Source organism: Mustelus asterias, unplaced genomic scaffold (assembly GCF_964213995.1).
Source record: "Mustelus asterias unplaced genomic scaffold, sMusAst1.hap1.1 HAP1_SCAFFOLD_85, whole genome shotgun sequence".
NCBI lineage: Eukaryota > Metazoa > Chordata > Chondrichthyes > Carcharhiniformes > Triakidae > Mustelus > Mustelus asterias.
In genome coordinates, this window is record NW_027590139.1 from 1,192,793 (window position 1) to 1,216,721 (window position 23,929).

Consider the following 23,929-nt stretch of genomic DNA (forward strand, 5'->3'; position numbering starts at 1 on the left):
TAACAACACCAGGTTAATGTCCAACAGGTTTATTTGGTCGCAAATGCCACTAGCTTTTGGAGCGCTGCCCCTTCGTCAGGTGGAGTGGAGAAATGCTCACAAACAGGGCATACAGAGACACAAACTCAATTTACAGAATAATGATTGGAATGCAGTCTTTACAGATAATCAAGTCTTAAAGGTGCAAACAGTGTGAATGGAGGGAGCATTAAGCACAGGTTAAAGAGATGTGTATTGTCTCTAGACAGGACAGCCAGTGAGATTCTGCAAGTCCAGACAAGCTGTTCGGGTCAATGCGCCTAACCAGCACGTCTTTCAGAATGTGGGAGGAAACCAGAGCACCCGGAGGAAACCCACGCAGACACGGGGAGAACGTGCAAACTCCACACAGACAGTGACCCAAGCCGGGAATCAAATCTGGGTCCCTGGCGCTGTGAAGCAGCAGTGCTAACCACTGTGCTACCGTGCCTCCCAAAACATTAAATCTGTTTCTCTCGCCAGAGGTGCTGTCAGACCCGCTGTGTTTTTACAGCACTTCCTGTTTGTATTTATGAGTTCAGGAGTCAGGCCAGAAGGAAATTTAAAGACAGTTTGGCCCGGTGGGCGAATGGAAGAGAGGGAAGGAGCAGAGGCAGCTGATCAGATTGTCTCAATCTTGGTGACAAAGAAACTCCATGAGCTCCTCACACTTGTTGTTGGAGGTGAGGATGGAGGAGACGGGAGAGGGGGAAGCCCTTCAAATGGAACTAACATGTTTGAGGTATTAAAAGCATTCATCACACTGTGTTGAACATAAAGCTTGTGTATTTGAGTTCCACCCAAAATATAAACCTTCCAACTGGGCTAGGATTTATCAGCAGAAACAGACACCAATGAAAATAGTCAGGACCTTGATGTGATTAAGAGCAAACTCCAGTCCTTGCAGTCATTCGTGAACACGCTGGTGTTTCAGCAGGTGAGGTGACTGAGTGAATCCCTTCCCACACACGGAGCAGGTGAATGGCCTGTCCCCAGTGTGAATTCGCTGGTGCTTTACCAGGTTGGATGATTGACTGAATCTCTTACCACAATCAGACCAGGTGAATGGTCTCTCCCCGGTGTGAACTCGCTGGTGTCTCTGCAGGGTGGATGAATCAATAAATCCCTTCCCACAACTGGAGCAAGTGAATGGCCTCTCCCCAGTGTGAACTCGCTGGTGTTTCAACAAGATGAATGACTGACTGAAGCCCTTCCCACACTCAGAGCAGGTGAACGGCCTCTCTCCGGTGTGACCTCGCTGGTGTTTTAGGAGGTTGAATGATTGAGTGAATCTCTTCCCACACTCGGAGCAGATAAATGGCCTCTCCCCGTTATGAATTCTCTGGTGTTTCAGCAGGTAGGATGAATCAGTGAATCTCTTTCCACACTCAGAGCAGGTGAACGGCCTCTCTCCAGTGTGAACTCGCTGGTGTTTCAGCAGGATAGAAGAGGTAGGGAATCCCTTCCCACAGTCAGAGCATCTGAATGGTCTCTCTCTAGTGTGAACTCTCTGGTGTGTCAGCAGGATTGATGAGGTAGCGAATCCCTTCCCACACTCATGACAGTTGAATGGCCTCTCCCCAGTGTGAACCCACCGGTGTTTCAGCAGATGGGATGAACAAATGAATCCCATCCCACACTTGGAGCAGGTGAACGGTCTCTCCCCAGTGTGAACTCGCCGGTGTGTCAACAAGATGGATGAGGTAGTGAATCCCTTCCCACACTCAGAGCAGGTGAATGGTCTCTCTCCAGTGTGATTGTGTCGATGAGTTTTCAGTTCAGATGGAAATCTGAATCTCTTCCCACAGTCTCCACATTTCCATTGTTTCTCCCTGTTGTGACTGCATTTATGTTTCAACAGGCCAGATGATCGGCTGAATGTTCGTCCACACACACAACACGTGTACGGTTTCTCTCCACTGTTAACCGTGCTTTCCCCTTCCATGTTCAAAACCCAATGATGTTCAGATTACACTAATTTAGGCGATAGTGTCAGATCCTGATGCGATGTTTGGTTTGAGTTTTCTCCCTTCCACTCCTGCACTTCTAATATCCTGTAAAAAAAAAGTCCAAAGTTAAAAATTGAAGCAAATATTTCTCTTGGTTTGAGTTTACTGTGTGTAAATCCTCCCCTTCTCACCCTCTGGAAAAGGAGACTCCAAAATCCATCAATGTCAGTCCAGGTTAGAAATTCACATTTTCTCACAGGGACAGTGATAACCGTGCCTGTGTCCTGAGATGACAGCCATTAACCCAAGTCTATCAGTGTTTCTCCTTCACTATTTCATGTGATGTGGGTTTTATTGCCAAAACCAGCATTTATTTCCTGCCCCTGAGGAGGGCAGTTAGAGACTGAATCGCATGTTGACAAGTCTATGGAGAGACAGCAGATTCCCATGAATAAACAGGATGGGTTTTTTAAATTGTTCACAGCTGTAATGGTTACTCAAGTGAAATTATATTCCAGATTTTCCAGCGTTTTGTGAATTCTATTTAAATCTCCCCCAGCTCCATGATGGGACTTGAACCCCTGTCCCCAGAACATTAGGCTGTGTCACTGATATTACCACCACCTCCCCGATTGTAGAGGTGCTGCAATTACCCCCCGGGTCGGTGCAAACTCGGGCCCGGGGGTTTCTTATTCCGGGTTTGAGGCCTCCTCCACTGGCTGTTTCTGAAGCCTCTGCACTCACTTCCCTGCCTCCCTGCAGCTCCAGCACCCACACTGCGCATGGGCCAGTCCGAATCCGCACAGCGCATGCTCCACTCAGAATCAGGTACTGCGCCTGCGCAAGCGGCTGCTATTGTGACAATACGGCACATTCTCTCTCGCTGCGAATGCTGGGTAAGAGGACCGCCATAGGAAGGAGATAATGTTCAACACAAAATTGTATTTTGTCATCCAATTACAATCAGAACTATAGGGTTAATATATAAAATTATTAAACCAATTGATACATCTACCAATGTGCATGGTGGGATTGTTACTGGACGAGCATTCCAGAGACCCAGGGTCCTTTTAGAGTCTACCCCACTCTGTCGTAGGTTGCAGCAAGATATAGTTGGGTTGGTCACATGGGCAGAACAGTGGTAGACTTTGAAATATATCACCATTCCGTCACAGTCACTGGGTCAAAATCCTGGAATTCCCTCCCTTACCGCATTGTAGGTAAACCCACAGCACATATACTGCAGCAATTCAAGAAGGTAGCTCACCACCACCTTCTCAAGGGCAACTAGGGATGGCCAGCGAGCGACGCCCATGTCCCACAAATGAATAAAAAAAATATGGTATTTAACCTTGATAAGTGCGAAGTGATGCACTTTGGAAGAAGCAACAAGACAGGAAATAATTAATGAAAGGAAGGACACGAGGTAAAATCAGAGGAGCTTGGGGTACTTATTCACTTCAGGTAGCAGAGCAGGCGAATAGAATAGATAAGAAGGCATATGAGACACTTGCTTTTATCAGTGGTGGCATACAGTATAAGAACATGGAGATAATGTTGGAGCTGTATAGAATGTTGGTTAGGCCACAGCTTGAGTACTGTGTGCAGTTCTGGTCACCTCACTATAGGAAGGGTGTGATTGCACTGGAGGGGGTACACAGGAGATTCACCAGGATGTTGCCTGGGATGGAACATTTGAGCTATAAGGAGACTGGATAGGTTTAGAGTGTTTAGAGCAGAGAAGGCTGAGGGGGACATGACTGTGGTGAATAAGATTATGAAGGATATGGACCGGGTGAGTAGAACCCTTGGTTGAGGGGGTCAAGCATGAGGGGACATAGCTTTAGGGTGCCAGACAAGAGATTCAGGGGGGAGTTGAGAAAAAAAAATCAGAGGGTGGTGGGAATCTGTAATAAACTGCCTGGGAAGGTAGTGGAGGCTGGAAACGTAACAACCGTTAAAAAGTATTTGGATGAGCACTTGAAATATTATAGCATTCAGATAAGGATATGGGACAAGTGCTGGAAAATAGGATTAGCATGGGGTTTAGTGGTATCTATTGTTGGTGCAGACTCTATGGGTCGAAGGGTGTTTTCTGCACTGTATGACTATGACTGTAACTCTCGCTCAGTCTCTTTCACTCTAACAGTCTCTGTCTGTGTCTCTATTTCCCTCTTTTGGTCTTTGTTCTATTTGCTCACTGTCTTTGTGCAACTAAATTTCACTGGATTGATTCCTGAGGTGAGGCGGTTGTCTTTGGAGGACATTCAGTGGGATGAGTCTGTCCTCTCTGAAATTCAGAATCATGAGAAGTGATACAATTGAAAAGAGAGAGGAAAGGATCAGGAAAGCAGCAAACACTTTATGTTGTTCCAGGAAAAGTGGGTCTAGTGGTGTGGATGTCAGGTTTTACACAGCAGATGGTCAGCCTGTGGATTCACCCAGGATGAAGAATCTCTGAATGATTCTACTCAAATCACCCGGAGAGGAACCTTTGAGACAAACCACCTAAGAAGCAGCAGCACATAAAGATATCCAAACACAGAGATCCAAACACACTCTCTCTCCCTGTCTCTTACACGGACATGGGCAAACATAGAGACACACCCACACCCAGACAGACATCTTCATTCATAGACACACACCCACACCCAGACAGACATCTTCATTCATAGACACACCCACACAGATAATTCCAGCCCTGTCATGTGGAGAATACAGCCCATTCTGACTAATACTGGAGATGAAATAACAGTGTCTTTACAAACCACAATGTTTGAGAAATTCAAGTAACCATTACCCTCCAGGGATTGTGAGCAGTTCTGATGACCCATTTCCACTCCTTTCTCTAAACTTGAGTCTATGTTGAACAACATCTGGGAGAGCAGCAATGACAAATCACGAACACTGAGCTGCCTCTTGTCAGCCTGGGTGAAGAGCCCTGCTGGGGGATAGTGTAAATTACAGAACAACATCCCAGGGGAATCAGTGTCTCTTGGTTCTGGAATTACAGAAGATGCTAATTCCCCTCACATTGATGGTCCAGTTAATGAAGAGAATTCTAAGATAGGTTTCAAGCATAAAGAATATAATGTTGTTTTGACTCTGTCATCCTGGCCTCATTCATTACTGCTCCAATGTCCTGGGAAATGTGCTGCACCACATCCAGCAGGTACCACAGACACTGTTCATCTTTTTCAAAATGTGGATTCGAATCCAGGTCCTCAGAACATTAGCTGGGTTTCTGGATTAATAGTCTATCGATAATACCATTAGGCATCACCTCCCCCAAATTTGTTCCCTTTAGAACAAAGAAGCTTAAATGGAGATTTCATGGATCTGTTCAAGATTATGGGGGTGGGGACGGGTGGTTTGATAGAGCAGACCGGGAGAAACTGTTCCACTGATGCGGGTCAGTAACCAGAGGACTGGGATTGAAGATAATTAAAGAAAGACAGACTGGCATTAATATCGCACATTTCCCAACCAGCAGGAATCACAATGGGATCATTGTTAAAATGAAGGCTGAATGGCCGAATGCTGCTCCTACGGCTTATGGTCTATTCCTTAGTTCCCTCGAAACGGGGATAATCCCAGCCTCCCAAATGAAGATGCAGTCATTCAAAAATTAAAGCAAAGTTGATTTTTTTTATTTTGAACCCAGAATACTAATATCTAAATCTGCACTGGATATTGTTAACATCAGACCCCAATAAATATAGTTCAGTTCTGGATGTGATTAACAGCAAACTCCAATCTGGCTGGTGTGTCAGCACGTTGGATGACTGATTGAATCCTTTCCCACACTTGAAGCAGATGAATGGTTTGTCCCCAGTGTGAACTCGCTGGTTTACAGTGAGAGGAGATGATTATCTGAACTCAGTCCCACAGTGAAAGCATCTGAACGGACTCGAGTGTGAACCCGTTGATGGGTCATCAAGTTCCCAAAACTTTTAAAGCACTTTCCACAGTCTGGGCATTTAAAAGGTCTCTCGTCAGTGTGAATCCGTTGATGGCAGATCAGGTTCGAAGAGTTAGCGAATTCCTTCCCACATTTGGAGCAGGTGAACGGGTTATCCTCAGTGTGAATCCGCTGGTGTGTCAACAGTTCTGTTGATGTAATGAATGCCTTCTCACACTCAGAGCAGGTGAATGGTCTCTCTCCAGAGTGAATTCGCTGGTGAATCAGAAGGTGAAACGACCGGCTGAATTTCTTCCCACACTCGGAGCAGGTGAATGGTCTCTCCCCAGTGTGAACTCGCTGGTGTGTCACCAGGTGGGTTAACTGAGTGAATCCCATTTTGCACTCGGAGCAGGTGAATGGTCTCTCCCCAGTGTGGACTCGCTGGTGTGACACCAGGTGGGCTGACTGAGTGAATCCCACCTTGCACACAGAGCAGGTGAATGGTCTCTCTCCAGAGTGAATTCGCTGGTGTCTCACCAGGTGGGACAACTGAGTGAATCCTTTCCCACACTCGGAGCAGGTGAACGGTCTCTCCCCAGTGTGACACCGTCGATGAATTTCCAGCTCTGATGGGGAACTGAATCCCTTGCCACAATACTCACATTTCCACAATTTCTCTCCGTTGTGACTGCATTTATGTTTTGACAGGCCAGATAAATGGCTGAATCCTCGTCCACACACGGAACACGTGTACAGTTTCTCCCCACTGTGAGCGGTGCTTTTTCCTTCCATGTTCAAAATCCAATGATACGCATATTACGATAAATTGGGCGACTCTGTCAGATCTTGATGTGATGTTTGGTTTCAGTTTTCCGACTGCAAATCCTCACCTTTGAATATGCTGTGAAATTGATTTAAAAAAGAAAAAAAGAGAGTGAGAGAGAACCCACAAAAACACAAAGGCAGGTTGTGAAATTGAGCTGAATGAATCTGGTAATTTGTGGGGCCGGCACTGGGAAAAAGAGACCAAGAAAACTGATGGATTGTCATAAAAACCCAACTGGTTCACTAATGTCCTTCAGGGAAGGGAACCTTTGAGCCAGTCTGAACCTATACAAGACCAGAGCTTCAAGGTGAAGAGGCAGCGGATGGGCGGGATTAAGAGATGTGGGAGGAGAAGAGGTGAAGGAAAGGATACATCTACAACCAGACAGAAACCCCCAAACCCTCATCTTCCACCATTTAGAAAGACCAGGTTCACAGGTGAATGTGAACATCATCACCTCAAAGTCACACAGCATCGCGACTGGACTGAGATCCTGTCCTGGATTAGGAGAAGTTTCCTCCATTTAAAGAGTGAGAAACATGAAACGATTGTCTTCAGTTCACGATACAAACTCCACCCCGTGGACACTGACACCATCCCACTCTGGTGCTGAAGCAGGCTGTTTACAACCAGGTTCAAATATTTATTTTCTAAATCTGACTTTGCAGGGTCGACAAGGCCGTTTCCCGTGTCAAGGCCTATGCCTGGTCTGTGGGTGGAGAAGTACTAGTTGGGTACAACTGAGTGGCTTGCTGTGCCACATCAGTGGGAATTTAAGATTCAACCAGGGAGCTGACAATGATTCTGAAGGGTTTGCGGATCCACAAAGTGTTTCCAAATCCTCCCAGCCACCGCCTAACGCTGACTCCGCTTCTCCGGGACAAACAAGCGCCAAGGACAGCAATGACACTGCGCATGCTCCACATCACAATGCCCGGGCACTGATTGACGGCAGCTCCGGACCAATAGGAAGAGGGGGCGAGGCTGGAGGACCGAGCGGGAGCGGCTGGTCCTCCAACCAATCGGAGTGAATGAGGGGCGGGACCTGAAGCATGCGCAGTGCGGGTAATGGCGACGGACGGTTTCCCTTTATCCAATTCCCGATGGGGAACTTTAGAAAATTGAACACATCGACATCTGTGAGTAAAACACTTCCTTTTCTCCCCCTTTCCATTTCTTCTCTCATTCTGGGGGAAATTGGGGACTTGCAGCAACTGAAGGGAAAGGAAGTGAATCCAGGGAGGCTGCAGACTCTGGAAAGGTTGGCCCAGGTCTGTCTGTCTCTCTCTTAAACCAGAAAATGATCCATTTCTGCCCACTGTTTGCTGTTAGCCAATCTTCTATCCACGCCAATATGTTATCCCCGCAGCATGAATTTTTATTTGCTGCAATAACCTTTGATGTGGCACCTCATCAAATGTCTTCTGGAAATCTGAGTACAGCACATCCACCGGTTTCCCTTTATCCAATTCCCGATGGGGAATTTTAGAAAATTGAACAACACATCAACTATCTCACTCTGTTAAGACCCGAGAATGAAGCCCAGCAGGACCCGAGGACTCATCAGCCCACAGCTCCAACAGTTTGCTGAGGACTACTTCCCTGGGAATTGTGCTTTTTCAGAGTTCATCCCACACTTCTGTTTTCTGATTTCCAGCTGTTTCTGAGTTTTAACTGTGTCCTCTATTGTGAACACCGAGGCAAAATACTTGTTCAATTCATCTCCCAGCTCCTTATTTTTCATCATCAATTCCTGGACTCACTTTCTATTAGACAGTTAAGAAATGAGGTCGAGCAAGTGACTGAAGTGTCAGTCAGGGAGCACTATTGGGAGCACCAATAGTTTCAAAATAGTTCTGGAAAAAGATGGGACAGGTCCACAGGTCAAGGCCCTAAACAGGAGCAGGGCCACTTTTGTGGGCATTAGGCAGGATCGAGCAGATGTCAATTCGGTGAGTTTGTTTGAAGGGAAAGGAATGACTGGCAAATGGGAGGTTTTAAAAGTGTGATATCAAGAGTCCAGGGGCAGTATATTCCTGTTAAGATGAAGGGAAAGAATGGTAAATTTAGGGATCTCTGGCAGACAAGGGACATTGAGGCTCTGGTCAGGTAAAAGAAGGAAGCAGACATTGGGTTTAGGCAATTGGGGACAAGTGAATCACTCTGACTATAAAAAGTGTAAGAAAATACTGAAGAGGGAAATCAGGAGGACAAAAAGAGGGTATGATATGGATCTGGCAGGTAAGATTAAAGACAATTCCAAGAGGTTCTATAGCTATATTAAGAGTAAAAGGGTGGCTAGAGAGAGAATAGATCCCCTTAAAAATCAGTATGGCCATCTGTGTGTGGAGCCACAGGAGATGGGTGAGATTTTTAATGAATACTTCCCCTCTGTGTTTACTGCGGAGAGCACCATGGGTGCTAAAGAAATAAGGGAAACAAGTGGTGATGTCTTGGGCACACGCATGCTACTTGGGAGGAGGTATCTGCAGCCTTATAAAAGCAAATTACTGCGGATGCTGGAATCTGAAACCAAGAGAGAAAATGCTGGAAAATCTCAGCAGGTCTGGCAGCCTCTGTAAGGAGAGAAAAGAGCTGATGTTTCTTGTCTAGATGACCCTTTGTCAAAGCTCTGAAACATCAATTCTTTTCTCTCCATACAGATGCTGCCAGACCTGCTGAGAATGGGGAGAGAGTGTGTGGGATGGAGATTTACAGCTTTTGGGGAATGAGAGAGGAAAGAATGTTCCATAGAAATTGTCTGTTCTGAATTTCTATCCTGTACTGACACGGCTGACTTTTGTAAACTCATTTTACAGGATATTGAAAGAGGAATCACAGACCGAAATCTCAAACGTCACGTCTAGATCTGACAGAGTCATATTCCTTGGGAGCTGAATATCATCGGACTTTGAATCCAGAAGGAGAAATGATTGTCCAGTCTGTCGATTTGAAAAGATTTGAAATGTCAGTGTGAGTGAAAAAGCACCAACACACTGCCACACTTGAGTGAGTGTGTTCCAATGCTCTGACTAAAGAGCTTTAACCAGTTACACAGTCTGAATAAATATCACACCATTCACAGCGGGTAGAGACTGTAATCTTGTTCTGTGTGTGGACGAAGTTTCAACTAATTGTCCACCCAAGAGAGAGGTAAGGACACCTGCACCATGGAGAAACCATGAAAATGTGGGGACTGTGGGAAGGGATACAGAGCCCCATTCCTGCTGGAAGCTCATCGGCGCAGCCACACTGGGGAGAAGCTGTTCATCTGCTCTCAGTGTGAGAAGGGATTTAATCAGTTCTCCAGCTTACGGATACACCAGCGAGTTCACACTGGGGAGAGACCATTCACCTGCTCTCAATGTGGGAAGGGATTCACTCAGTCATTCCACCTGCAGTCACATCACTCAGTTATCCCATTTACAAACACACCAGAGAGTTCACACTGGCGAGAGGCCATTCACCTGCTCTGTGTGTGGGAAGGGATTCAGTCTTTCATCCAACCTGCAGACACACCAGCGAGTTCACACTGGGGAGAGGCCGTTCACCTGCTCTCAGTGTGGGAAGAGTTTCAGCGTTTCATCCCAGCTGCTGAGACACCAGCAAGTTCACGAGTGATTCCAGGGGTTGGATTCTGCTGTTATTGTTTCTGCTCTCAGTTGCATCCAGGACTGCATTTTGTTCATTCTCTCAGTTGGTCAATGGGAAGGGACAGAGGGTTTCTTTGTGCTGGACTGGCTGGTCTCAGCCTCCAGTGGGCTGATGCTCTTTGAGTCTTTTTGTGAATACCTGGTTTCAAATGTCACGAGGATCACAGAGTGACAGGGTGTTAGGAAGTTTAGAGATATTTAGTCAGAAGAAAACAGAGGTTGGCAGTGCAAAGGTACATTTCTGAATGGAGGGCTGTGACAACTGACATTGTGTGGAGATGCCGGCGTTGGACTGGGGTGAACACAGTAAGAAGTCTCACAACACCAGGTTAAAGTCCAACAGGTTTATTTGGTAGCAAATACCATAAGCTTTCGGAGCACTGCTCCTTCGTCAGATGGAGTGGAAATGTGCGTTCAAACAGTGCAAACAGACAGAATCAAGTTGCAGAATACTAATTGGAATGCGAATCCTACAGCCAGCCAGGTCTTAAATGTACAGACAATGTGGGTGGAGGGAGCATTAAACACAGGTTAAAGAGATGTGTATTGTCTCCAGACAGAACAGCTCGTGAAATTCTGCAAGTCCAGGAGGCAAGCTGTGGGGGTTACTGATAATGTGACATAAATCCAACATCCCGGTTTAGGCCGTCCTCATGTGTGCAGAACTTGGCTATCAGTTTCTGCTCAGCGACTCTGCGCTGTCGTGTGTCGTGAAGGCCGCCTTGGAGAACGCTTACCTGAAGATCCAAGGCTGAATGCCCGTGACTGCTGAAGTGCTCCCCCACAGGAAGAGAACAGTCTTGCCTGGTGATTGTTGAGCGGTGTTCATTCATCCATTGTCGTAGCGTCTGCATGGTTTCCCCAATGTACCATGCCTCGGGACATCCTTTCCTGCAGCGTATCAGGTAGACAATGTTGGCCGAGTTGCAAGAGTAGGTACCGTGTACCTGGTGGATGGTGTTCTCACGTGAGATGATGGCATCTGTGTCGATGATCCGGCATGTCTTGCAGAGGTTGCTGTGGCAGGGTTGTGTGGTGTCGTGGTCACTGTTCTCCTGAAGGCTGGGTAGTTTGCTGCGGACAATGGTCTGTTTGAGGTTGCGTGGTTGTTTGAAGGCAAGAAGTGGGGGTGTGGGGATGGCCTTGGCGAGATGTTTGTCTTCATCAATGACATGTTGAAGGCTCTGGAGGAGATGCCGTAGCTTCTCTGCTCTGGGGAAGTACTGGACGACGAAGAGTACTCTGTCCACCGTGTCCCGTGTTTGTCTTCTGAGGAGGTTGATGCGGTTTCAGGAGAACAGTGACCATGACACCACACAACCCAACTCGACAGCCTAATCCTGCTTTTTCCCATAACCTTTGATCCCATTCGCCCCAAGTGCTTTATCCAGCCGCCTCTTGAATACATTCAATGTTTTGGCATCAACTACTTCCTGCGGTAATAAATTCGACAGGGTCACTATTCTTTGGGTGAAGAAATGTCTCCTCACCTCCGTCCTAAATGGTCTACCCTGAATCCTCAGACTGTAACCCCGGGTTCTGGACTCCCATCGGGAACATCCTCCCTGTATCTATCGTGTCTAGACCTGTTAGAATTTTATAAGTCTCATTGAGATCCCCCCTCATTCATCTGAACTCCAATGAAAACAATCCTAACCTAGTCAGTCTCTCCTCCTACATCAGTCCTGCGATTCCCTGAATCAGCCTGGTAAACATCCTTTGCTCCCTCAGCTTGACACATTTATTTGTCTGTCGAAAAGGATGGTCTTTTTCCTAATGTTCATAATTAAAGGGCAGCTTTCCCCAGGAGATGGCTGACATTTAAGGGGACAGTACATTAATATAGGACAGAGATATGTCTGGTGTTATATGGTACCCAGATTAGATATATTATTTATGTTTCTGTAATAAAATACATTTATTATTATTTCTTGCATTATAATATAATGCTGTAGCAACGTTATACATTTCCAGTCATAAAGTCATTACAGCACAGAAGGAATCCAATTTGGTAACTCGAGTCCATGCTGACTCTCTGTATAACATTCCAGTCCCATTCCCCCTCTATATCCCCATTCTCCTGAAAGTTTATTTGCTTCAAGTGCCCATCCACTTTCCTTTTGAAATAGAATCCATAGATATGGATGGAGAGTTACAACTTTTTGGGAATGAAATAGGAAAGAATCCCAAGGACAGTGAAGCCTCAGTCATCAACTATTTTCAAGAGAGAGATTGATTGGTTTCTAGATATTGAGGATATCAAGGGATATGGGTTTAGTGTGGGGAGAATGATGCTGAGGTAGATGAAAGAATTATCTCATTGAATAGTTTAAAAGGCTCGATGGGCCAAATGGCCGACTGCAGCTCCTATTTGTTATGGTCTCTGTGTCCAGGACAGGAAGCAGTGAGCATGGATCTGTCAATCAGCCTCAATCAGCACCTTCAGGAGAATTGGGAGGGTGAATATTAGATACAGCAGAGTGAGAATGGAGGGAGAGTGTGTGGGATGGAGATTCACAGCTTTTTGGGGAATGAGAGAGGAAAGAATGTTCCATAGAAACTAGAATTGTCTGTTCTGAATTTCTATCCTGTACTGACACTGATGACTTTTGTGAACTCGTTTTACAGGATATTGGAAGAGGAATCACAGACTGAAATCTCAAACTTCACGTCTAGATCTGACAGGATCATATTCCTTGGGAGCTGAATATCATCGGCCTTTGAATCTAGAAGGAGAAATGATTGTCCGATCTGTTGAATTGAAAAGATTTCAAACATCAGTGTGACTGGAAAAGCACCAACACACGGCCACACTCAAGTGAGAGTCTTCCAGCGCACTGACTAAAGAGCTTTAACCAGTCACACAGCCTGAATAAATATCATATCATTCACAGCAGGGAGAGACTGTACCCGTGTTCTGTGTGTGGACGAGGCTTCAACTGATTGTCCACCCAAGACAGAGGCAAGGACACCTGCACCATGGAGAAACCATGGAAATGTGCGGACTGTGGGAAGAGGTACAGAGCCCCCTCTCTGCTGGAAGCTCATCGGCGCAGCCACACTGGGGAGAGACCATTCACCTGCTCTCAGTGTGGGGAAGGATTCACTCAGTCATTCAGCCTGCAGTCACACCAGCGAGTTCACACTGGGGAGAGGCCATTCACGTGTTCTCAGTGTGGGGAGGGATTCAGTCATTTATCCAGCCTGCGCAAACACCAGCGAGTTCACACTGGGGAGAGACTGTTCACCTGTGCTCAGTGTGGGAAGGGATTCACTTGTTCATCCAACCTGCGGAGACACCAGCCAGTTCACACAGGGGAGAGGCCATTCAGCTGCTCTCAGTGTGGGAAGGGATTCACTCTGTCATCCAGCCTGCGGGCACACAAGCGAGTTCACACTGGGGAGAGACCATTCACCTGCTCTCAGTGTGGGAAGGGATTCACTCTGTCATCCCACCTGCGGAGACACCAGCGAGTTCACACTGGGGAGAGACCGTTCACCTGCTCTCAGTGTGGGAAGGGATTCACTTGTTCATCCAACCTGCAGACACACCAGCGAATTCACACTGGGGAGAGGCCATTCACCTGCTCTCAATGTGGGGAGGGATTCATTCGGTCATCCCAGCTGCAGATACACCAGCGAGTTCACACTGGGGAGAGGCCATTCACCTGCTCTCAGTGTGGTAAGGGATTTACTCAGTCATCCAGCCTGTGGACACACCAGCGAGTTCACACTGGGGAGAGACCGTTCACCTGCCCTCAGTGTGGGGAGGGATTCACTCGATTAACCAGCCTGCGGATACACCAGCGAGTTCACACTGGGGAGAGGCCGTTCACCTGCTGTCAGTGTGGGAAGGGATTCAGTGATTCATCCAGCCTGCTGACACATCAGCGAGTTCACACTGGGGAGAGGCCATTTACCTGCTCTCAATGTGGGAAGGGATTCACTCGCTCATCCTGCCTGCAGACACACCAGCAAGTTCACACTGGGGAGAGGCCGTTCAGCTGCTCTGTGTGTGAGAAGAGATTCAGTCTTTCATCCCACCTGCTGAGACACCAACAAGTTCATGAGTGATTCCAGGGGTTGGATTCTGCTGTTATTGTTTCTGCTCTCAATTACATCCAGGACTGCATTTTGTTCATTCAACTCGCTGGTGTGTCCACAGGCTGGATGACTGAGTAAATCCCTTTATGGGGAGGGTCGGAGGGTTTCTTTCTGCTGGACTGGCCGGTCTCATGACCTTGCCTCCAGTGGGCTGATGCTCTTTGAGTCTTGTTGCGAATACCTGGTTTCAAATTTCACAAGGATCACAGAGTGACAGGGTGTTAGGAAGTTAAGAGTCACTATTTCTGTTTGAAACCCCCCAGATGCCCATCCAATTTCCTTTGTAATTGTTTATTGTCTCCACTTCCTCCACCCTCGTAGGCAGCGAGTTCCAGGTCATTACCACTCACTGCATCAAAATATTTTTCCTCAGATCTCCCCCTGCATCTCTGACCCAAAACCATAAATCTGTGTCCCCCTCATCCTTGTCCAATCAGCTAATGGGAACAGCTTTTCTTTGTCCACCTTATCTAAACCTGTCAGAATCTTGTCCACCTCCATCAAATTTCCCTTCAACATGCTTTGCTCCAAGGGGAACAACCCCAGCCTGACATTGACAATAAAGAACAAACTAACAGAATATGTTACTGCCTGAAATCAAATGGGAATGTTTAATTTCTGTTTTAAAGATCTTGTGAATATACTTTCCTGGACAATAAAGAAATTGGAATGACTCACCTTGGGTGTGGTTGAATGGAATATATCAATCTGGTATCCATCTACAGTCTAGGGAAAGTCTGGAATGTGTAGCTGGAAATCCTTCCCTAACAGCACTGTGGGTGTACTTACACCTCAGGCATTGTAGCAGTTCAGGAAGGCAGTGTTGGTGCTGATCGTGGCCGAGGCAGCTACATACAGCCACATATTCTGTTATAATTGAAGGACTGCAGATTGAATGTGAGGCATTATGGGACTGGACTATCTTGACCACATTCCTGTGACTGCTCAGTTTCTGCAATCACGAACCATTAAAGCTGCTCAGCAGGGCCCCGACAGAGGACCTGGTGAGAATATTTACTCAGAATGAGCTAAAATTAAACTGGGGTGGCACAGTGGTTAGCACTGCTGCCTCACAGCGCCAGGAACCCGGGTTTTATTCCCAGCTTGGGTCACTGTGTAGAGTTTGCACATTCTCCCCGTGTCTGTGTAGGTTTCCTCCAGGTTCTCCGGTTTTCTTCCACAGTACAAAGAAGTACGGGTTAGGTGGATTGGCCATGCTAAATTGCCCCTTTGTGTCAGGGGGTCTTGCGAGGGTAAATGCATGGGGATAGGGTCGGTGGGATTGTGGTTGGTGCAGACTTGATGGGCCGAATGGCCTCCTTCTGCACTGTAGAGATTCTATGAGATTATTGCAGGACCGGCTGGTGTTCAGCGGCTGAGATACCTGGAATCTGTAAAAACGGGGTCTGACTGATCAACAGACCGGGGGAGGTAGCTGACCAAGAAATTAAGAAGTGTTTTCAGGCATGTTTAAATTATGTTATCATAAATTTGTGATAAGAACTGTGAGGGACTTGTGACCTGATAGTCGGTGAAGTGACGGTACACTCCAAGTAGCACTGGACTGAAAAGTGGACCTCTAAGAGTGGATTCTAATGGTTATAATCTGACCCAAGCATGGCCAGTGAAAAATTCAGAGCTCGAGTGGGGACTGGACAGATTTCTTACCTGTCTTTTGGAAACTAAGAGCAAGAAACTTATCGATAAAATGATTTGAGAATAGAGCCAACATTTTGAGTCTGGATGACACTTCATAGGAGCTCTCATGAAGGGTCATCCAGACTTGAAACGTTGGCTCTATTCTCTCCCTACAGATACTGTCAGATCTGCTGGGATTTTCCAGCATTTTCTGTTTTTGTTTTACTTTTATAATAAATGATTCGGTCTGATTGGAATCCCCACGATCCTCCCGCAAGGCAGAGAGAAAGTGGTGACAAAAGGAGAAAAAGGATATGGATGATAGAGTCTGGGTTCTGATTCTCCGAGCCCATGTAGAATTAACAAAACGAGTGAACCAGTTTATAAAGAACAGAAATTACCCATCCCTAACAAAAAACTGATCAAATTAAAATAGGTTGAGAATATAACAAAAAAATTCATAGATGAAGTTTAAAATCAAGTTTCTTTTGTTGTTAGAGAGGGGATTTTTTACAGTAACTTCATTGCAGTGTTAATGTAAGCTTACTTGAGACTAATTATAAACTTTAAATTTTTTAAAGTTATTTTGTTAGAGGGGTTCAGAATACCTTGAGATTAAAAACTAATAAAGGCTATTGAAACAGGGTGGACTGACTTAGACTAATGTAGAATAAGGACCACAATGTGCCTTATTTATATTATACAAAGGTACTGTCTGCTTAGAGACACATATAACCACTGGTAGAGAATTTAAACATGTATTTCAGATTTAAATATGTACTTTTTGTACTGAAATGTATACCTTGGCCAAACTGCAGACTGCCCTAAAGCATAATGGGATAAAAGCTGAGTGAGACAGGCCACATTCTTTCAGAACAGTGAAGCCACAGAGCACAGTTTTTATCAGTATGAGTTATAAAAGTAAACGCTTCCCAGACACTAGAATGAATAGAATTATTCATTTTTTACTGATGAGGGATGGCTCAGCAGACAGTGGAAAGGAACTTTTGAACACTATAAGGTATGTGACTAGGGCGGTTGATGGAGGAGAACCGGTGGATGCGATGTTTTTGGATTTCCAAAAGGCGTTTGATAAGGTGCCCCATAAAAGGCTGCTGAAGAAGATTAGGGCACACGGAGTTGGGGGTAGTGTGTTAAAGTGGATTGGGGACTGGCTATCCGACAGGAAGCAAAGAGTCGGAATAAATGGGTGTTTTTCCGGTTGGAGGAAGGTAACTAGTGGCGTGCCGCAGGGATCGGTACTCGGGCCGCAACTATTTACCATTTATATAGATGATCTGGAGGAGGGGACGGAGTGTAGGGTAACGAAGTTTGCAGACGACACAAAGATAAGTGGAAAAGTGAATCGTGTGGAGGACGGAGAAGATCTGCAGAGAGATTTGGACAGGCTGAGTGAGTGGGCGAGGATATGGCAAATGGAGTATAACGTTGAGAAATGCGAGGTTATACACTTTGGAGGAAATAATAACAAATGGGATTACTATCTCAATGGAAACAAATTAAAACATGCTACCGTGCAAAGGGACCTGGGGGTCCTTGTGCATGAGACGCAAAAGCCCAGTCTGCAGGTACAACAGGTGATCAAGAAGGCAAATGGGATGTTGGCCTATATTGCGAGGGGGATAGAATATAAAAGCAGGGATGTCTTGATGCACCTGTACAGGGCATTGGTGAGGCCGCAGCTGGAATACTGTGTGCAGTATTGGTCCCCTTATATGAGGAAGGATATATTGGCATTGGAGGGAGTGCAGAGAAGGTTCACCAGGTTGATACCGGAGATGAGGGGTTTGGATTATGAGGAGAGGCTGAGGAGATTGGGTTTGTACTCGTTGGAGTTTAGAAGGATGAGGGGGGATCTTATGGAGACTTATAAGATAATGCGGGGGCTGGATAGGGTGGAGGCGGAGAGATTCTTTCCACTTAGTAAGGAAGTTAAAACTAGAGGACACAGCCTCAAAATAAAGGGGGGTCGGTTTAAGACAGAGTTGAGGAGGAACTTCTTCTCCCAGAGGGTGGTGAATCTCTGGAATTCTCTGCCCACTGAGGTGGTGGAGGCTACCTCGCTGAATATGTTTAAAGCGCGGATGGATGGATTCCTGATCGGTAAGGGAATTAAGGGTTATGGGGATCAGGCGGGTAAGTGGTACTGATCCACGTCAGATCAGCCATGATATTATTGAATGGCGGGGCAGGCTCGAGGGGCTAGATGGCCTACTCCTGCTCCTATTTCTTATGTTCTTATGTAATAGAAGTTGCTGAGAGTCAGTTAGAAAGCAACCTTTGAACCCTATGGACCTACATAAGTGAATGTTGCAAAGTCACAGTGGGCAGGAACTTTCAGATTCTACAGACCAATGAATTCCCATTCTTCCAGAAGAAAGGATGTTATTGGCCAAGGTAAATATTGTGCACAAACATGATTGGAGCATCCAGTTAGGATGACAGAGTCGGCGGGTGAAATGAACTTTCAAAATAGTATAACTACGTGGCCAATGTATTGTAACTTTAGAAAGGAGTTGGACTGCCCAGCTGCCTTTCTCCCAGCGTGCGTTGGTCAATAAATAATGTCTTTAACCAGTATACTGTCTTTTGCAAATCTTTGTATTAACTGGGTTCAGCTAAATACTTAGCCTCTGAGAAAAAACCCCATTATATGTAAAGTGAAGTAATTGTGGGCCAAGTTTTTTCTGCTCACTCCCGACCCCTTTAGGTTCTGTAGAAAAGTTAACCCTTTCAGCAGACAGTTCATTTCTTTGTAAATCACCTGGAAACTCATGTGTCTATTTTAGTTTTTGATTGAGGATTTATGGGAACCAGTTAAAAGTGTAAATTTTAAGCAGAGCCTGGATGAATTTGGAAGAACTGTGAGGATTTTATCGTGTTGTCACCTCAACCCCAGATAAAGAACAAAGATTTTGCAGCTGGCAACATGTTTGGGATTTTAAATCAACAAAGACTAGATGTTTCCTATAAAATCAGGCCTTGGAAGTTGGCTAAAAAAAGGTTAAGTTATAATGAAAGGGAATAAAGGATCTTGTATCTTATTTTAATCAAGGAGTTGTGAGCTTAGACCATAAGACATAGGAGCAGAATTAGGCCACTCGGCCCATCGAGTCTTCTCCGCTATTCAATCATGGCTGATATTTTTCTCATCCCCATTCTCCTGCCTTTTCCCCAGAACCCCGATCCCCTTATTAATCAAGAACCCATCTATCTCTGTCTTACAGACACTCAATGAACTTACCTTCACAGCCTTCTGCAGCAAAGAGTTCCATAGATTCATCACTCTCTGGCTGAAAAAATTCCTCCTCATCTCTGTTTTCAAGGATCGTCCCTTTAGCCTGAGGTTGTGTCCTCTAGTTCTAGTTTTTCCTCCTAAGTTTCAATAAGATCTCCCCTCATCCTTCTAAACTCCAATAAATACAGACCTAGAGTCCTCAACCATTCTTCATACGACGACAAGCTCTTCATTCCAGAGATCATTCTTGTGAAGCTCCTCCAGACCCTTTCCAAGAGCAGCATATCCTTCCTTAGATGTGGGGCTCAAAACTGCTCACAGTACTCCAAATGGGGTCTGACCAGAGCCTTATACAGTTTAAGAAGTACATCGCTGCTCTTGTATTCTAGCCCTCTTGACATGAATGCTAACATTGCATCTGCCTTCCTAACTGCCAACTAAACCTGCACGTTAACTTTAAGAAAATCTTGAACAATGACTCCCAAGTCCCTTTGTTCTTCTGATTGCCGAAGCATTTCCCCATTTAGGAAATAGTCGATGCCTCCATTCCTCCTCCCCAAGTGCATAATCTCACACTTTTCCATTGTATTCCATCTGCCACTTCTTTGCCCACTCTCCGAGCCCATCAAAGTCCTTCTGCAGCCCCCCTGCTTCCTCAATACTACCTGTCCCTCTACATATCTTTGTATCATCTGCAAACTTAGCAATGTGTGGACATTTCCACTCCATCTGACGAAGGAGCAGTGCTCCAAAAGCTTATGGTATTTGCTACCAAATAAACCTCTTGGACTTTAACCTGGTGTTGTGAGACTTCTTACCGTATTAACCTATCTAACTCACACAGCTTGGGATACTAAGGGGGAATTCAACATTGCAAATCCACTGAACCTGGGCATCCTTGGTCTGTGGGTGGAAACTGGAGCACCTGGAGGAAGCCCACGGAGACACAGGGAGAACATGCAAACTGCACACAGACACTCACCCAAGACTGGAATTAGATGGGTCCCTGGCGCTGTGAGGCAGCAGTGCTAACCACTGTGCCACCATGTCACCCTATAGTTGAGGCCAAAACATTGTCTTATTTCAAGAAGATATGAAATATAGCTCTTGGGGCTAAAGGGATCAAGGGATATGGAAGGAATTGGGGAATCAGGATATTGAATTCGATGATCAGCCATGATGAAGATGAATGGTGGAGCAGGCTCAAAGGGCCGAATGGCCGACTCCTGCTTCTAGTTTCTATGTTTCTCTCCACTGGGCCAGCATTCCATCCAGCGACACAGTGGTTAGCACTGCTGCCTCAAAAAAGCAAATACAGCAATGGCTTTGGCAACTGCTACAATGTGACTGACAGTTTGACAACGGAGTCAAGGGCATCAGGAGTAAAAGATACCTTGGGAGGTGGAGAAGAATGTGACGGAGATTACGAGCGGGTCCTTGATAGGTTTTCTAAAGAGAGTCAGAAAGGAAAGAGTGAGTTGGAAAAAGTCCAGAATAAATTAATTTACAGTTACATTGGAAACCTGTGCCTCACAGCTGAGTACAAAATATAAAGAGTTGAGGGAACTGGTGGATAAGCTGCAGAATGGAGCTGATTGCTGGCAGGAGAGCACGTCTGACCTGGACAATCAGTTACATTGGGAACAGGGGGCAGATGATAGGGTGAGTGGAGCTCAGAAAAATCTACTGCTGTTCGGCCAAACTCTGGAACAAGATATTGATTTACAGTCAGAAAATATCAGATCAAGTGAAGAGTTAGAAAATGCCGTGGGGACTTTGAGGAAGTTAATTCAGCCACAAAGAGACACCTCCCTGAAGCAGACCACTCCCCGTGTTTAGCTAAAATCAAACAACCTGAGACACAAATCAGTCACCAGCGAGCACATTTAGTTGTTTTCTCCAAAAAAATAATCACTGAAAGCACTCCTCCCTCTCCTCTGCCTCTCCTGTGTGATAAGGGAATGCAGGTGTGTGAGGTTAGCCATGACTTCTGCACCATCATGATCCACAACCCTTACTCCAAGTTGGTTTGCTCAGTTGAAGGAATACTGTACATTTGAGTCATAATTGTTGAAGCAGAGTGTTGTTTGAAAGCATCACAGATTCGAAGAATTAGTTTGGAAAGGGAATAAAAATTAATTTAATTTGAACTGCCATGAGTTTCTGTTTGAAATAAATTCAGACTGCACTAAAATATGAAAGGAATGTATTTGGGTTTGAAATTAAGTTGTTGAAGGTTAGAATTGTGAAGGCCAATTTGCTCCCAAAACACAAAGATAAGGCTGCAGTTTGGCAGCAAACCAGTTCCAACTTTCCAAAACATCGGAGTTAAAATTGTTGAGATTTGGTTAACAACACATTTCACAAAGTATTTCTTTCAACTTCGATTAAGTAGCAAATATTGAAAATTGAAATTGGTGTTCAAAAAAGGATGGATAAAAGAGATGAAATTTGAACAAAATTGAAGAAAATAACATGAGAGAAATTTTTAAAATTATATAAATTGACACAATTGCCAAGTTTCCTCTGCCCACTCCCCGCCTCTCTCGGTTCCACAGAGAAGTTAACCCTTTCAGCAGACAGCTGATTTTTATAAATCTCCACACAGCCTTTGTTTTTTAATGTAACCTGTGATTGGACACATTAACTCACTGGGATCTTGGCCAGAGCCAGATGGATTGTTTATGGGGTTTTTTTAAACAGGTGATGACGTTTTCACTCACAAACAATCCGAGTGAAGGCAGCAGTTTTGAGAATTAAAGCAGAGAATAAAAGACTTTACCTTTCAGAAAGCCAACAAGCCTGCTTTTGATATTGGAATTGATAAATATCTGACATGGGTTGCTATTTCAAGCATTTAAAATGGAAATTTACCTGATGTTTAAGGGAAAGAACAAAATTGATAATGCCTGGAATCAAACAGAAATGTTCGGTTTCTGTTAAAAGATATTATGAGAATACTTCATGATTTATTTGACTCCAAAGATTCTCCAGAACTCCTGAAAGTGTAGTTTAAAGCAATCCATACATTTGGGTGTTTATGAAGATTTGAGTGAAAGGGAAGTCCAGATGAGATGAATGAGGTGACAGTTTTCTCTTGGAGATATTTGTTTCTTTGTCTATGAACTATTTGAGAGAACTGAATTTGATAATCTGGCCACCACCTGACACATTGGGACTGTACAGGGGGAAATAAGCAAAGACATTGAGATGAAGAACCCCTTTGACTCTGACTTTTGACTTTCTTCTGAAGATTCTGACAGAATTATGTAATGGTGCTTCTTTTGTAAGAAAGTGGAATCCAGGATGATGAAACTGATTGGTAAAATACACAGCACAATCCCAAAAGACCTGATAAACCTTCCACAAATGTAAAACAATGATTTGTTGGAGAGGGAAAAGAGATGCCAACAAATATGACAAAAGAACACTGTCTGGTTAAAAATAAAATGAGAGGCAACGTTTAACAGGGAGGGACATGTGTGAAGATGGCTTATGAGCGCGAGACTCCAACAGAGGGTTAAAGAAGGAGTTGGAACACCGATGTGAGATTGCAGAGGTGGTTTGTAAATTGTGAAGGAACTGACATCCGACAGTACACGGTGGAACTGCACTGAAGAATATAAAGGTTGGCATGGTGGCACAGTGGTTAGCACTGCTGCCTCACAGCGCCAAGGACTCGGGTTCAATTCTGGCCTTGGGTGACTGTCTGTGTGGAGTTTGCACATTTTCCCCATGTCTGTGTGGGTTTCCTCCGGGTGCTCCAGTTTCTTCCCTCAGTCCAAGATTGGCAGGTTAGGTTGATTGGCCATAGCAAATTGTCCCTTCATGTCAGCGGAACGAGCAGGGTAAATAAGTGGTGTTATGGGGATAGGGCCTGATGGGATTGTGGTCTGGGGAAATGCTTAGGAAATCAGAAGCACAAAGGGACTTGTAAGTTCTGGTTCAGGACTCTCTTAAGGTTAACGTGCAGGTTCAGTTGACAGTTTGGAAGGCAAATGCAATGTTAGCATTCATGTCGAGAGGGCTAGAATACAAGAGCAGGGATGTACTTCTGAGGCTGTCTAAGGCTCTGGTCAGACCCCATTTGGAGTATTGTGAGCAGTTTTGGGCCCCTTATCTAAGGAAGGATGTGCTGGCCTTGGAAGGGGTCCAGAGGAGGTTCACAAGAATGATCCCTGGAATGAAGAGCTTCTCGTATGAGGAATGGTTGAGGACTCTGGGTCTGTACTCATTGGAGTTTGGAAGGATGAGGGGGGATCTAATTGAAATTTACAGAAGCCTGAGAGGCCTGGAGAGAGTGGACGTGGAGAGGGTGTTTCCACCAGTGGGAGAGTCGAGAACTCGAGGGCACAACCTCAGAGTGAAGGGATGATCCTTTAAAACAGATGAGGAGGAATTTCTTCAGCCAGAGTGGTGAATCTTTGGAAGGAGAGCTGTGGAGACCCGGTCATTGAGTGTCTTTAAGACAGAGATAGACAGGTTCTTGATTAATAACTGGATCAAGGGTTACGGGGAGAAGACAGGAGAATGGGGACAAGAATCAGATCAGCCATGATTTAATGGCAGAGCAGATTC

At 45.3% G+C, this 23,929-nt stretch overlaps 2 protein-coding genes across 2 annotated transcripts in view; one reads left to right on the plus strand and one right to left on the minus strand.

Annotated features, from left to right (window-relative positions):
* Positions 1-15: 15 nt before the first annotated feature.
* LOC144483955 (uncharacterized) lies at positions 16-2,758 on the minus strand. The gene is made up of 2 exons (XM_078202524.1): positions 2,621-2,758; positions 16-2,072 (listed from the first exon to the last, which is right to left on the minus strand). The coding sequence occupies exon 2, from the start codon at positions 1,961-1,963 to the stop codon at positions 926-928; it is 1,038 nt and encodes a 345-aa protein (XP_078058650.1). The 5' UTR covers positions 1,964-2,072; positions 2,621-2,758; the 3' UTR covers positions 16-925.
* A 965-nt stretch (positions 2,759-3,723) lies between these two features.
* LOC144483993 (uncharacterized) overlaps positions 3,724-23,929 on the plus strand; it is a 33,658-nt gene continuing 13,452 nt past the window's right edge. The window contains exons 1-3 of the mRNA XM_078202569.1: positions 3,724-3,762; positions 10,136-10,314; positions 13,407-14,420. Coding sequence (XP_078058695.1) covers positions 3,724-3,762; positions 10,136-10,314; positions 13,407-14,420 — 1,232 coding nt within the window. The remainder of the gene's footprint in view (positions 3,763-10,135; positions 10,315-13,406; positions 14,421-23,929) is intronic.